At 56.8% G+C, this 13,301-nt stretch overlaps 4 protein-coding genes across 6 annotated transcripts; all 4 read left to right on the top strand.

Annotated features, from left to right (window-relative positions):
* Positions 1 to 74: 74 nt before the first annotated feature.
* On the top strand, positions 75 to 2,868 carry ABB37_08136 (hypothetical protein; the record flags this gene model as incomplete). The annotated part of the gene is made up of 1 exon (XM_015807028.1): positions 75 to 2,868. The coding sequence occupies exon 1, from the start codon at positions 604 to 606 to the stop codon at positions 2,866 to 2,868; it is 2,265 nt and encodes a 754-aa protein (XP_015654423.1). The 5' UTR covers positions 75 to 603.
* A 1,585-nt stretch (positions 2,869 to 4,453) lies between these two features.
* Positions 4,454 to 6,099, top strand: ABB37_08135 (putative mitochondrial endonuclease G; the record flags this gene model as incomplete). Of its 2 annotated transcripts, none has more annotated exons than XM_015807027.1 (1): positions 4,454 to 6,099. In XM_015807027.1, the coding sequence occupies exon 1, from the start codon at positions 4,639 to 4,641 to the stop codon at positions 6,097 to 6,099; it is 1,461 nt and encodes a 486-aa protein (XP_015654422.1). In that variant the 5' UTR covers positions 4,454 to 4,638. The 2 variants fall into 2 exon arrangements, with proteins under 2 accessions (XP_015654422.1, XP_015654421.1); XM_015807026.1 differs by having other exon boundaries at positions 4,604 to 6,099.
* A 284-nt stretch (positions 6,100 to 6,383) lies between these two features.
* ABB37_08134 (putative bacterial-type diaminopimelate decarboxylase) lies at positions 6,384 to 7,859 on the top strand (the record flags this gene model as incomplete). 2 transcript variants are annotated; one of them, XM_015807025.1, is made up of 1 exon in its annotated part: positions 6,384 to 7,859. In XM_015807025.1, the coding sequence occupies exon 1, from the start codon at positions 6,483 to 6,485 to the stop codon at positions 7,857 to 7,859; it is 1,377 nt and encodes a 458-aa protein (XP_015654420.1). In that variant the 5' UTR covers positions 6,384 to 6,482. The 2 variants fall into 2 exon arrangements, with proteins under 2 accessions (XP_015654420.1, XP_015654419.1); XM_015807024.1 differs by having other exon boundaries at positions 6,400 to 7,859.
* A 1,587-nt stretch (positions 7,860 to 9,446) lies between these two features.
* On the top strand, positions 9,447 to 9,761 carry ABB37_08133 (hypothetical protein; the record flags this gene model as incomplete). Its single annotated transcript, XM_015807023.1, has 1 exon — positions 9,447 to 9,761. One exon carries the CDS (start codon positions 9,447 to 9,449, stop codon positions 9,759 to 9,761), a length of 315 nt encoding a protein of 104 aa, XP_015654418.1.
* Positions 9,762 to 13,301: the final 3,540 nt, after the last annotated feature.

Here is a 13,301-nt window from a genome sequence, read left to right as displayed (position 1 = left end):
TCACGTCCAGCAACAATCCTTCTCCCTCTCCTGCCCCTCTGTCCACGTATTATTAATGCTATTATCATCCATTAGTATCCCAGCGCGCCACGCTGTGCAACGTGAGGTACATTGTGTTGGTGTTGGTGTTGTTTTCTAGTCATCCCTCGCTCTCTCGGACACCTGTCCCTCACGCACTCACCCCGCCCTCCACCTACGCAACCACACACGTTCTTCTTTGCGATTGGATCGTCGTAGAACGCTGCGGAGGTGAGAGCGAAAGGATCGAGGCACCGCGTCTATCGTGATCCGCCGCACACGCAGCAAAAACCCGCGTCGCTACTCTCGCTGTTATCGTTCTCAAATCAGCGTACACTCAAGGCGAAGGACAAACACACAAAAGATTCGTAGAACTTTTAAAAAATATATATTTTTTCTTTGATTGTTTTGTTTCTATCATCCCTAGACCGTTCTCTTCCTCCTGTTACTGCAGCATATATATTTGTTGGTTTGCTCTCCTTCTTTCTTCCGCCTCCTCGCACGTAGACGTTTTCGTTGTGGCTCGGAGACAATTCAATCAGTACGGTGCGCATTACACACACACGCGGTGGCCACGCCAAAGCGATGCGGACGAGGTTCTGGCAGGTGTTGGTGCTCGGCGCCGTCGTGGCGGTCACCGCCCTCTCCTGCACTGCACTGGCGGTCACGGATGCCTCCTACACCACCGTCACCCTCGCCGGTCGCATCTCGCAAGATCACGAGGGCGTCTTCGGCGTTAACAGCATCCTCGCACCGAGCTCCCTGTGCGGCGGCTACGACCCCCTCAACGCGGACAGCGTCATCATGGTCGGCGCCGCCAACTACATGTTCACCCTCAACCGCTACTCCACGCAGCTGAACTTCTTCTTTGGCAACCCCAACGCCAGCGGCTCCACGGTAGACTGGACGACGGCGACGAGCGCTCCCTTCGGTACCATCCGCCTGAGCAGCCCCATCTACGCCTGCGTCACGACCCCCCGCACGGCCTCGAACTCAACCATCTTCTACGTGTCGAATGACCGCTACCTGTACCGGGCAGATCCGGACACCCAACTCATCTACGCCACGGCGATCGCAGAGGACCCGGCGACGGAGTACATGTGGGACCTCGCCCTGTACAACAACAAGATTTACGTGCTGACGACGAACCGTGTCGTCTACGCCTGCGACTATGTCAACGCCGTCACGTGCGTGAAGGTGAACATCCGCGGTGACGCCGCCTTCAACGCCATCGTGACCCCGACGCGTCCGAAGCTCGGTATTGCGGTGTCGAGGGACGGCATCTTCATTGCCCCCGAGTCGAACCTGTACTGGTTCAGCCTCAGCGGGGTTATGGTTGCCAAGACACCCGATGCCGTCACGTACGTCGATGTCAGCTTCACGCAAGATCAGAACCCCTTGGCGAGGGCGGCGACGTCGCTCATGGCGGCCTCGACGACGAACCTGTACAGCATCGCGCTCGCCAACAACGCGCTGACGCCGACGCTGCTGACGACCACGGCGTACCCCGATCCCCTCCAGCGCATCTACCCGCTGACGCTCGACAACGTACTCATTTCGCAGCCCACGCCGAACCTCGTGCGGTGGACCACCTACGACAACACGTCGGTGGCGTCGGCTTTTGATCAGACCCCCTACCCGGTTGGCTTCGTCGACCAGTCCACGGTGGTACCGCTTCTCTTGTCGTACATGAACTACGAGCTGGTGCAGGTCGCCGGCACGGTGCCCTACCCAAGCGTCGCCATCAACGCGTCTACCCTGGCCGTCGACCCCCCGACCTGGACGACGGCCTTCGGCGTTGATGTCTCGAATCACTACTACACCCCCGACCTCGGCGCCGCGATTCAGAACGCGTCCGCCAGTGGTGGCTACCCGCTGTCGATGCGAGCCCTCCACAGCTACTACAACCGCACGAACGAAATGATCGGCGGTGACTACAACCTACTCCCCCTGTGCAACGTGACGAAGATGACGAGCATCCGCCACTCCCTCGCGGCCGACGTGCGCACGCTGCTGCGGTACCCGCTCATCTACACCGGCGAGCCGAGGCCGTTCACCGTGAACGGGCAGCCGAATCTGACGCTGATCAAGCTGATCATGCCATCCCCTTTCGGCACGTACCTGAACGAATCCTCCTTTACCGCCAACGCGACAACGCCGCGGCTGCTCGCCACCTACGACGCCGCCACGAGGATGGTCGTCTACACCCGCGTGAACTACCCGACCAGCCGCATCTTCGACGCGCTCTTCCCCCTCTCCAGCTACCCCCGGTTTGCGTCGCTGACGGACGCGGAGAAGCAGACGCTGCGCTGGGCCGTGTACGCGGATGTGATGGCGCAGCTCGCGAAGTGTGCCGCCGCGGCTGGCGGGAGCAACAGCAGTGGCAGTAACGGGGGCGGGGACGGCAGCGGCGGCAACGGCGGCAGCGGCGACGGGGGAGATGACATGGTCCCTGGCTGTGTGCCACGTGTGGGCATTGACAACATGACGCAGTACGCGGTCCCGGGTGTGTCGCCGACACCCTTCAACTTCACCGTCTTCGTGCCGGAGGGGCTGTACAAGAATTTCAACGTGACGAGCTGCCTGGATGGCACGGACTGGACTAACGTGAACGAATACAACAGCACTCTCACGCCCAAGAAGACGAAGTGCGGCACGGGCTGCATTGTCGGGGTGGCCGTGGCGTCTGCCGTGGTGGCTGCGGTTCTCGTTGTCGTGATTGTCATTTTAACCTCGAAGCGGCGGCGCCTTGCGACGGTGATCGTGCCGATGTCGAACACGGAGCCGAAGTTCTCTAGCACGGTAGACGCCGACAGCAACTACGAGAGCGGAAACCCTCTAGCGTATTAGACGTAGAGAAGAGAGGCACGCTTGAGCACGCGTGCGTGCGTGTGCGAAGGAATGTCCATCAATAATTTTCTGGTAGCGGTATCGACCTCGTCTCACCGCACCGCACCAACTGCGTCCCGCTACGTCACTGCGCAGGTTTCGTTGTTGTTATGTTAGAGTATTCAGAGGTGTTTTTAATGTTTTTGTTCTTTGCTTTCTTAGAGTATGGGAAGTGTCTCCTTTCACAGCATTTTTGTTGTTGCTGTTTGGCTCTGCGGAGTGCGCGTGAGAGCGTGTGGGGTGTGTGCGTTCGATGAAGTCGCACAAGCGTGACTCCCCGTTTTGGGCCAGTAAACAACGGAGTACACCAAATCGTCCAGGTGGCTTGTACACACACACGCGCGCAGCCAACAGTGACGTGGTCGCGCCTATTGCTTCTTCTTCGGACTCTGTGCTAGTGTTGTCCTCGTTGAGGTCCGCTATTACACCTCCTGCGGCGGCTCGGTGTTCTACAGTTGGCTTTGGTTCTCTTCCCTCTCCCTCTTAGAATAAAGAAAGGGAAAGAAACAAACAAAAAATTGTCTTCTCACGTTCATCGTTCCTTTCAGTGTCTTTTGCCCTTTTTTCGCCTTTTCTTGTCGATGGCGATTCCTTTTTATTTACTTTCATTATTATTATAGTGTTGTCGGTGTTGTGTGTTATCTCGCTGTTGGTTTGCTGACCTTTCTCTTTACGTGTCTGACGGTGCCACAGCCGCTGGTGTACCGCGGAAAGTTGCATAGAGTTGTGGCACTCGGCATGGGTTTCTGGCTTCTCGCTTCCACTGGTTTGCCGCTCGTGAGGGGGAGTACAGCCAGCCCCTCTTTTTCTTTTTTACGATTGGACTGTTCGTGTGTGCCTTTTGTGTCGTGTGTGCGCGGGAGGAGGGGGAGGAAGAGGGTCTTCTCCTCTCCCTAGCAACCTCCTCTTCACGGTTTATTTGTTTTCTAGTTGCCAGCATCGAGCAGCCCGTTCACACACACACACCGGCTCGGTGCTTCGCTGGTGGCATACGCACGCACACGCACACACCAAGCCAATAGTTAAGAAGAAGAGAAAAGGAAGGAAAAAGACAGTCTCTCCGTCGCATCGTTTATAGCTGTTCTGGTGAGAATGGTCGCTGCCGTTGTTCATTTTCATCTTCTCGTTATCTTTTTCAATCTTCGATACAGTCTGTTTCTCATCTCCAAGATCCAAGTAGGACGACCATCCTCACGGCTCGAAGGCCAGTACGCCGCAGCGCTCTCTCCGCATCGGCGTGCGCCGGTGAAGGCCGAGAACGCATTTTCTGCACTGCTTGTGGCGGTGTCGCACTTCGACAGAAACAGCAGGAGTCGTTGTTGAGGCTTTCCTCTCTGGCGATTGTCAGCATAATTCGAACAGCTCCTCAGTATGATGCTTCTTCGTTTTCAGGTTTTAGAAGAAGAAAAAACGCGAGGCGGTGTTTGTCGAATCGCAGTTGTGCTTCAAGCGCGGATCACACGCACACGCACACACAAACTTTACTGTTGAAGTCTGCCCCTTTCCTCTCCTCTGCTCACTCATCTCTTCTTCGCCTTCTCTAACAGAAAGCGTCACCGATGCGTGGGTGTGGCTCAGCACCCCGCAACACCTCTTTAGCGTCGTACATGGTGCGTTGCTCTGCTGCTCCTACGTACCAGCGTTAGAGCCGCAATCGAGCTCCCTCTTTCTCTTCCTCTTCTCTTTTGCTACCGTAGCTTTCCTTGCAAACGCGCTGCTGCGTGTAGGCCGATGAGCTCGAGCGCCGCGCTGGGTAAGATGTTTGGCGCGGCCTCCGTCGCCCTCTTCACGGTCGCCGCCTACTGGACGTACCGTGGAAAGCCGCACTCGCACACACAGCTGGTCGTCGCCTCCACCGCTGTTTCCACCGCCTCCGCACAGGACGCGGATCTCCCCTTCCCCGTTGTCCTGCCACCGCGCACGCCGTCCAACCAATCAGCGCGGCTCACGGCTGAGTTCGCCGAGCAGTGCGTCGCGGCTGCAAAGTTCGGCCTGCCGTCCACGGCAGAAGTTCGCTGCTACGGCGCCTACCTCGCCAGCCTGAACTACGAGCGGCGCACCCCAAACTGGGTGATGGAGGTCGTCGATCACCGCCGGCTGCGCGGTGGGCCCAGCGGCAGCGGCGGCGGTGCTGATGAGGCCACCTCCCTCGACGACGAGGACGTCAGCGGAGATGACAGCCTCCGTAGGGGCTCTCGACTACGCAGTAAGTTCTACGCGGACGACACCGTCCCTGCGCCATTCCGCGTCGGCCCCCGCAGCTACACCACGCGTGGACTGAGCCGCGGTCACCTCGTCCCGGCCCAACTGCATAAGGCCTCGCAGGCCGAGATGGACACCACGTTCAACATGAGCGCAAACGTGGTCCCGCAGGACATGACGATGAATGCGGTGGACTGGCTGCGGCTGGAGGGCATGACTCGCAAGATCAGCAAAGAGGTGAGTCTTGGTCAGCGTCGCGGCAGTGGAAAGCAGGACGTCGCCGTCGGCAGCAGCAGCGGTAGTACTCATAACGTAGCTGTCGAGTCCACTGCGGGGAGGTCCGCGGAAGGCGGCAAGCTGTACGTGGTATCGGGCCCCGCCTTCGTTCCTCGGCTGATGCGAGTGGAGCGTCGTGCGGATGGGACGGAGCTGCACGTGCCGCTCCCCTCCACGGACGAGGCAGCGTCGCTACGGCACGGCCATCCCGCCCCGGTCAACGTGAAGCCGATGATGTCCTATGCGCTGACCGGTGACGTCAACAGCGGCACTCTCGTGGCGGTCCCGACGCACCTCTTTAAGGTGTTTCTCGCAGAGGAAGGCGGCGGGCGGACACGCTCGGTTGCTGCGTTCTTAATGCCGAACGGACCCATCACTGAGCAGCTGCCCCTCACCGCCTATCAGGTGCCGTTGGAGAGGTTGCAGCGCGTGACAGGTCTGCAGTTCTTCCCCGGGCTCGACACGGCTCGCTTGCCGGATATGTGTAAGCTGCACAACTGCGATGCGAGGCCCGTCGCGCTGTTCCAGCGGTATCGGGATGTCGCGCAGCTCCGTGCGGCGGGCACCGTACCGCAGCTGAGGCAGACGTACGCCTCTCTGCAGAAGTCAGCGGCCGGCGGGAAGCTGAGCGAGAGCGTGATGCGCGAGTTCGAGAAGCGCACGGAGGAGCTCGTAGCGGAGGCGGTGGGGCCTATCGACGCGCTGGAGCGCTAAGGAGAAAACCAAGAAGTGAAAAAAGAAAAGGCGTACTCCTCCACAGGTTTGACGCGCAGTGCACCGGACGTGGATCCCGCGTGGCTGCGGACGACCTCCCTTCTCTCCTCTCTCTCTTTCCACAGAGGTCGACCCGACACGATATCTTTGAAAGGGAGGAGGGGAACGAGAACGGACAACGTTTATTGGTTCTGGTTAGCCGTCTTACACCACGAGGCACTTCACAGTCATTACCATTCCTCTTTCCCTCCGCCCTCCGCATCCTCTCCGCTGCCTCACCTCGAGTCTAACACAACTCCAGTAAGACCAGTTCTCATCGTGCCTCCCAAATACTAATAAAAGCCTCTTCTCACCTCTATTCCTCTCAATACATCCACGGCGCCATGTGGGTCGAGCCGGCAATGAAAGACGTAGCAGCCGTGAAGCTGTTCCCTGCCAACACGCACATCTTCCTCATGTGCGAGGACGAACTGCGCCGTCGCATGCGGGCCGTCCGCAGTGCCTTCGACGCCGCGGTGAAGGCAGCCGCCTCGGCTGCGGCCACCGTGCGCACACTCCACGCCTTTGCCGTCAAGGCGAACCCCCTCGAGGCCGTAGTGCGGATTGCGAAGGAGGAGAGCTTTGCGGCGGAGACGGCGAGCATTGGCGAGTTCCACATCGCGGAGAAGGTCTACGGCGCTGGCGGCGCGGACAGGATCGTGTTTGACTCCCCGGCCAAAACGTTAGAGGAGCTCGCCCACGCGCTGCCGCTGCCGTGCTACCTGAACGTGGACAACCTCGTTGAACTGGAGCGCATCGTCGCGCTGTCCGAGGGCCGGGTCGCTGGCTTTCCCAAAATCCCCGTCAAGGCAACCCTCGGCATCCGCATCAACCCGCAGACGGTGGTGCAGACGAAGAACACCGCGCTGGCCACGGGCGGGAAGATCAGCAAGTTCGGCGTCAGCCTGCACGACGCGGACCACAAGGAGCGCATCGTCGACGCCTTCGTCAAGTACCACGACTCCCTCAACCTCAAGATGCTCCACGTGCACAGCGGGTCGCAGGGGCTGTCGCTGGACACCATGGTGGCGGGTGTGAAGGCGATTGTAGAGGAGCTCGCCGACGACCCGCGCATCGCGTCGCTCGTCGAAGTGGTCGACATCGGCGGCGGCTTCCCGGTGGACCTGGCCACCGACGACGAGACCGTCACGGTGCGTGACTACGTCGCAGCCCTCCAGCGCGAGGTGCCCACGCTCTTCGCACCAGCGCACTCGCGCCTCCTCATCACCGAGTTTGGACGCGCCATCTGCGCCAAGGCCGGCGTGCTGATCTCGCGCGTCGAGTACGTGAAGCAGAGCGGTGGTCGGCAGATTCTCCTGCAGCACATCGGCGCTGACCTTGCGGTGCGCACCGTGTGGCAGCCAGAGAAGTGGCCGCTGCGCGTCTTCGTGTACGACATGGACGGCCACCGTAAGCCAGGCGCGTCGGCGGAGGGGAGCGCGCTGCTGACGGACGTCGGGGGCCCGTGCTGCAACTCAGGCTGCACCATCGCTCGCGCGGCGGACCTTCCCACAAACGTGAAGGCACTGGAAGACGTCGTGGTGGTGCACGACGTTGGTGGTTACTACCACAGCTCCTTCTGCCTCTACAACCTTCGTCAGCTTCCCGCGTGCTTCATGTACCACGAAGGACAGGGCAACGACGCCCGCGGCACTCTGAAGCTGATCAAGAAGAAGCAGACCGTGGAGGACACGATGCGGCTCTTCGAAGCGGATGCGTAGCCGCAGCTACGTTCGCGTGCTCAGCGGCGGCGGCGAGGCGCGCGCTGCCAAACACAACAAAACCTTTTCACTTTACGACACTCTAATCGACCATGTGAATGACCATCGTTGTCGTATCATCGTGTTCTTCCTACCGTAGACCTAATTAACAATCTTCTTTAAAGCATTGCCAGCAACAAACGCCGATGCCGCCGTTGCACTACCAAACCGTAAACAGAACAGACACTGCAGAAAACCCCGCTGCCCAACCTCTGGTGAAGAAGCAGCTGTGATTGCGCTGCGAACTCCGGGGAAACGCCTATCACATCCGTCTCTTTTCTCTCTCCCCTGCCTCTCATATCCCAACCCCGCGTCCCGCCGCAACAACCCCGATTACACCCGCGCCCGGACCACGCGACGAACCCCAGATGCGAGAACCAGCGGGAGGCCGCATCCCGCCCCAACCTCGCTGGTTTTTACAGACTTCGACGCGCGCGCTTACAGCCCAGTAGGCACGGCACGCGCAGGCTGCAGGTCTTCAAGCTAAACGACAACACAAAGAAGAGCGTCCTGCTTCATCTCCCGCGACCTGCCTTCCTATGTGTAGTGAGCCCCGCGGACTCAGTGAGAGGAGAACGCCTGTCTACGGGTTACCAAAACCGTACGATGGACCGCTGAAGTTACTTGACTAATACCCCGTGGGGATGTTGAGCGCAACCCTGGCTCGCCACAGCGTTTATGTACTTTAATGGAAAGGACCGCTTTGTGGGGAGTGCGGGTAATATCCTCCGTGTTTCGACAGAGATGACACATATGAAGAAAGAAAATCAAGTTACGGGAAGACAACATTGAAGCTTGAGGGAAGCCTCTCTAATGCAAGAAAAGAAACAGACTAGAATGCTAATACAACACAGTGCAGCAAGAGCGATCCCTCCGCAAAAGAGAAGGCACTCGCTATCAGGACGAAGACAAAAGACAGGAAAAGAAGAACGGCCACATCGCCGGCCCGGAAACAACGAAGAAGCAATACAAGTAGAGTCTTCCATCAACGCACCGGGCCGGTACAGAGAAGAGGATTGAGGAAAGAGAAGAATTTTGAAGACAGTTATCTTTTAGATACGAAATTAGTTGCAGGGAAAGCTCCCTATTACAACCCTTACATGGGTCTCATGGAGAGCTGTTGCTCCAGAAAGGCTTTTCCGAAGGCAAGATTTCTTCTCTTGATTAATTCTGATTAGTGCTGACGAGGGCAGACAACGGAGACGAGCTACACAGATTAACCGAAAAGAAGAGAAAAAAGTCTACTGCTGGGCTTTGGTGGGAGCCTATCCCGCCTGCCCTTTTCAGCACCCATTCAGCCCGCACCGAAGAAGGGAAAAAATGAAGCAAATAAAAAGGTGAAAGAAAGAAGTTTTCGGTTGTCTAGCGAGAGCTTCTCTGTGCGAAGTGCGATGCCATTGAGCGCCTTGGTCGATACGGCTCTCTCTTGATGGCGGCTAAGGCCGTCATGTTGTCGATCTGTATACGAAGGTTCAACCCTGCGGGAATCCATCGCAGCCAGTGATCCACCGCGAGAACCACGGTGTTCCCCTCCAGCGTGTTTATGTGATGCTGCTCTGCTGCGGACCATGCTTCTCCAACGCTCATGATTTCTTGGGGCTCGTCCCGCATCAAGACCGCTCCCCAACCGGCTCCAGAGGAACAAGTGTAGAGGGTCATTGTCGGCGCTCTCGTTGCCATGACCGGCGCTGTCGCTCGTGGGCGGTTCTTCTGAGCCAGGTCGTACCACTATTTAAGTTGTGCATGCGCCGTTGGGCGTGTGCAGGCCGGCTCCTTCACCAGGAGAGGTGTCCGGATGAGCTGAGACAGCCTTCGTCTAATGAGCTTCGACACCCAATAGAACTCTGCGGTGCGGATATGTAGGAATGACGAGCTGCGGAGGATTTGTGCGTACCGTCGCTCCAAGTCACCGCCCGTCATGCTTGGCGTCGGACCATCAATCTTCTGGATCGTGTGATCTGCCGCTCCCACTTTGTGAGCTGCGTGGTTGAAATATACCCCCTATGAAGTCAGAGACTTCTCTTGCGTATCTCTCGTCGGTGTGAAGAAAGACTGGGAACTCTTGCGCGGTGGTTCACATCCTGTTGAAATGCTGATTTGGAGTGCTTGACGCGTGTCTGCGTACCGTATGTTGTCGATCCGAACGTTGATTGAGGTCAGGGCTGGCCGTTCACGGTGATCCTTTGCCCGCACACTTCGGACGGCCTGCCACGGTGGACGTGAGGATTTGCACGATTTCCGGTGAGGCCAAGTGTCCCATCGGAGACCGCGTCAAGCACCGCTGTATACCGCTATTCGGATCTGTGAAGATAAAGCATTCTTGGTTGCTTCTGGGAGCTCGACCTCAAAGAAACTGGCCCTCAGGTCGTGTACGCTGCCCATCTCGGCGTTTACTGCGTCGAGATGTATCGCAACGTGTAGGAGTGGCGCATCTGGCTGGTAGTCTTGTGCGTCTGAATGGTCGTTGTTCTCTATCTCGGCCACACGATAAAGTGTCTTAGGACGGCGTTGTGCTTGGTCCCCGTGACCGTAAACGGCGTAGTGCTTTTGGCAGTATGTTGCCTCTTGCCTCGAACCGCTGCTGTGTCGGAGTGCGTGCTGTGAACTTGCCGAATGATTTTGGTCTTCTGTAGTTTGTTCATGTCGTCCTCGGAAAGTGCTGGAGCGCTTTTGGTGTACTTGTTTTGGGATTGGTGAACCCTTGCGTCAGAAACTGGTGCTGGTTTTGTGCTTAGACTGTGTGCAAAGCAGTCTGCTCCAAGGAGGTGAAGGAGATCGTCCACACGCTGGCGGATTGCTGGTCACATGCGTGATCTAATTCTCTGAAAGTTGAGAGGCGCAACTTCCGACGCACCACGGATGTTGGAAGCCTTCTTCCGTGATGGCTGCTTTCTTCAGTCTCCATGCGCCTCGACCGAGATAGCCGCCGCGACCTGCGACTCTTTCTTTGAACGTCATTGCCGTGCAGAGATGATAGCATTTGTCTGCAAGCTGATAAAGCTGGTCTTGATTGTGTTGTTCCGTGGCTGGCAGTGCGGGGTTGCCGCTGTCTATTTTTTCATCAGTTGACAGGTTCCTTTCTTGTGTTTACCGGTGTCTTATCCGAAAGGGATCTGCTACGCGTTTCGCGATGTTGAGAAGGTCGTCTTGGTCTTCTCGATCTTCATAACTCATAAGAGTCATGTTGCCTTTTGGGGTTCCGATCGCTTTCGCTAACGGCACGTAGTCGGTGATGTAGCAAATCATGTTCTCCGGCATTGTGGCTTTGCCATCGCCATGCTTTGCTAACAGCGGAATGTACTTTTGCTTGCGCTGATTCTGCGCGGCGTATGCTGTGAGGAAATTCAACGCGCCTCGTTTGATTGAGTGCGCTATCAGTGCCGGACTTGCTTGCTTCGGCTCGCGGATGATCTGATGCATATTCATTGTTGTGAACTGAGTTGATGCTGGGTTTTCTGCTTTCCGGCTGCTGAGAATTTGAGCGATGCGTCCCGTATAGTTCGCGTCCACGACCACAACTAGAGCGTATGCCTTGTAAAGGTTCCGTGACAGTGTCTTTCTCGCCGTAAAGTGTACGACAAACTTGCCTCAGGTACACGTGCAAAACATTCTCCGTCGTCAATCCTTGAATATCTCCCCAACGGCCTGTCGTTTTCCAGCTCTGCACGCCGGTAGTCTGTGGTCTTCGGCGAGATTCTGTCGACGTCGGTCATCTTGGCGTGCTTCTCTGGTTGCTGTAACGCTGTGCACCAGGCTGCCCCAGACATGTCTGTGGTTTTGTCACACTCTCGAGGTGGCTTCCGCGTAAATCATGGCCACTACGGGTGTCATTTTAAGCGGCTTTCCTTCAGATGTTGGTGCTGCAGCGCGCGTCTGATCAATTTTATGATCTTCATCTGGAACCGCGAGAACTCTTGTAGGCATTTCATTCACTTTCCCGTGTTCGTTGACGGCCTGTAACCACCCGTTTGAAGGCTGCGGTACTCAGACCTCCAATGCCCGTACTTTCCGCAAGAGTTGCAGTACTGTTTCTTCACGTCGCAGCGCTTCTTCTTCTCGTCGCGAAGTTTTCCGAGTTTCTTCGTAGATGGGTTCCGCTCTGAAATGAGGGCTTTGTGAATCTCCTCCGAATTCACACCCGGCGTTTCGGCAAGTATGTCTTGGAGTGCCTGGATGAGGTTTGGGCCGGTCTCCAAACTACGAGATCTCTTCCACATCATCTCGTCAGAAGTATTTGATAGTATATGTATGCCTGTTCCTTGTGTTGTGGATTTGAATAAATCCGACAAATAAAAATGATTTTTAAAGCTCTACAATTGCTGTTGTATTAGGAATAATAACAACAGAAACCAGTTCTGGGAAAGGAAAAAACACCGGGTGTACGATTGAAAGTCAACTTGGAACCGGATAAGCTGTCGAACTCACCACACATATTGTTATGGCTTGCCGGCGGCTGGTTAGGCGGATCCGTGCATGCTCTCTCTCGCTGTTTGTCTCTAGTCTCTCTCCTTCTCTCCCTCCTCTCTCTCTCTCTCTCTGCTGCTCGCTGGTGTCGTACAACTTCACACGTACGAAGCAGCTACGCTTTGGTTTGCTTAAATCCGCGCTTGGGTTTGCAGAGCCCACCCTGTATGTTTGCTGCTTTCGCGGTGGTGGGTTTGCCGCCCAGCTACCTTGTTGCCCCCGACTGCGCGTACGATGTGCGCGAGCGTGGCGGACCTTACTGTGAGCGCGCCGGAGCACGGAGGTGATAGCGGTAGCAGGAGAGGGAGAGAGCAGTTTGTGTGGTGTGGTGGATGAGGTTGGTTCTCTTGTTTGTTTCCTTTCTATCGGCATCGGTGGCACACTAGCTTCGCTTTCGTTCTTTCGGTTTCACTTTCCTCCTCTCTCTTTTTATTGTTTTCGCTCCTGTACCTCATTTCATTTCGCGTCTCTCTATAAGTCTCAGTAGATATAGCTCTATTACAGTTCTTCCGTTCACGTCTCTGAATGCTTTGTCCCTGGGCGGGCCCTGGACCCTGCCGGTCCTCTGGGCAGGGTATCGCGCCGTGGGCGTTGTCTCACTTTATTCTGTCTTCCTTAACCCCCTGCTCGGGGACGGGGTGGTGACCGGCACGATCGGTGCACCACCGGCCGTTATCGTCTGAGTGCTCTCTGTTGTGCGTCGTGTACCTGGTGGCACTTTCCGTTGTTTTTCAAAGACTGCGTTTCTGTATCGGCTGCGATGTGGGGAGGAGGGGGGGGGGGGGGGGAGGATATTGCCTCGGTCGTCCGGGTCTCGAAAGAAGTGTTTCGTGGCGCAGGAACTGAATCACAAAGAGAAGTGCGTTACTGAGTCACAACAATGCGTTCGTAAGGCACAGTTTGATTTTAGGCGGCAGGTGAAAGTATGTGGTTTTGCAA

This window comes from Leptomonas pyrrhocoris (assembly GCF_001293395.1).
Source record: "Leptomonas pyrrhocoris isolate H10 chromosome Unknown, whole genome shotgun sequence".
NCBI lineage: Eukaryota > Euglenozoa > Kinetoplastea > Trypanosomatida > Trypanosomatidae > Leptomonas > Leptomonas pyrrhocoris.
The sequence above is the reverse complement of the archived record's forward strand: the minus strand, read 5'-3'. Positions and strand labels throughout refer to the sequence as shown.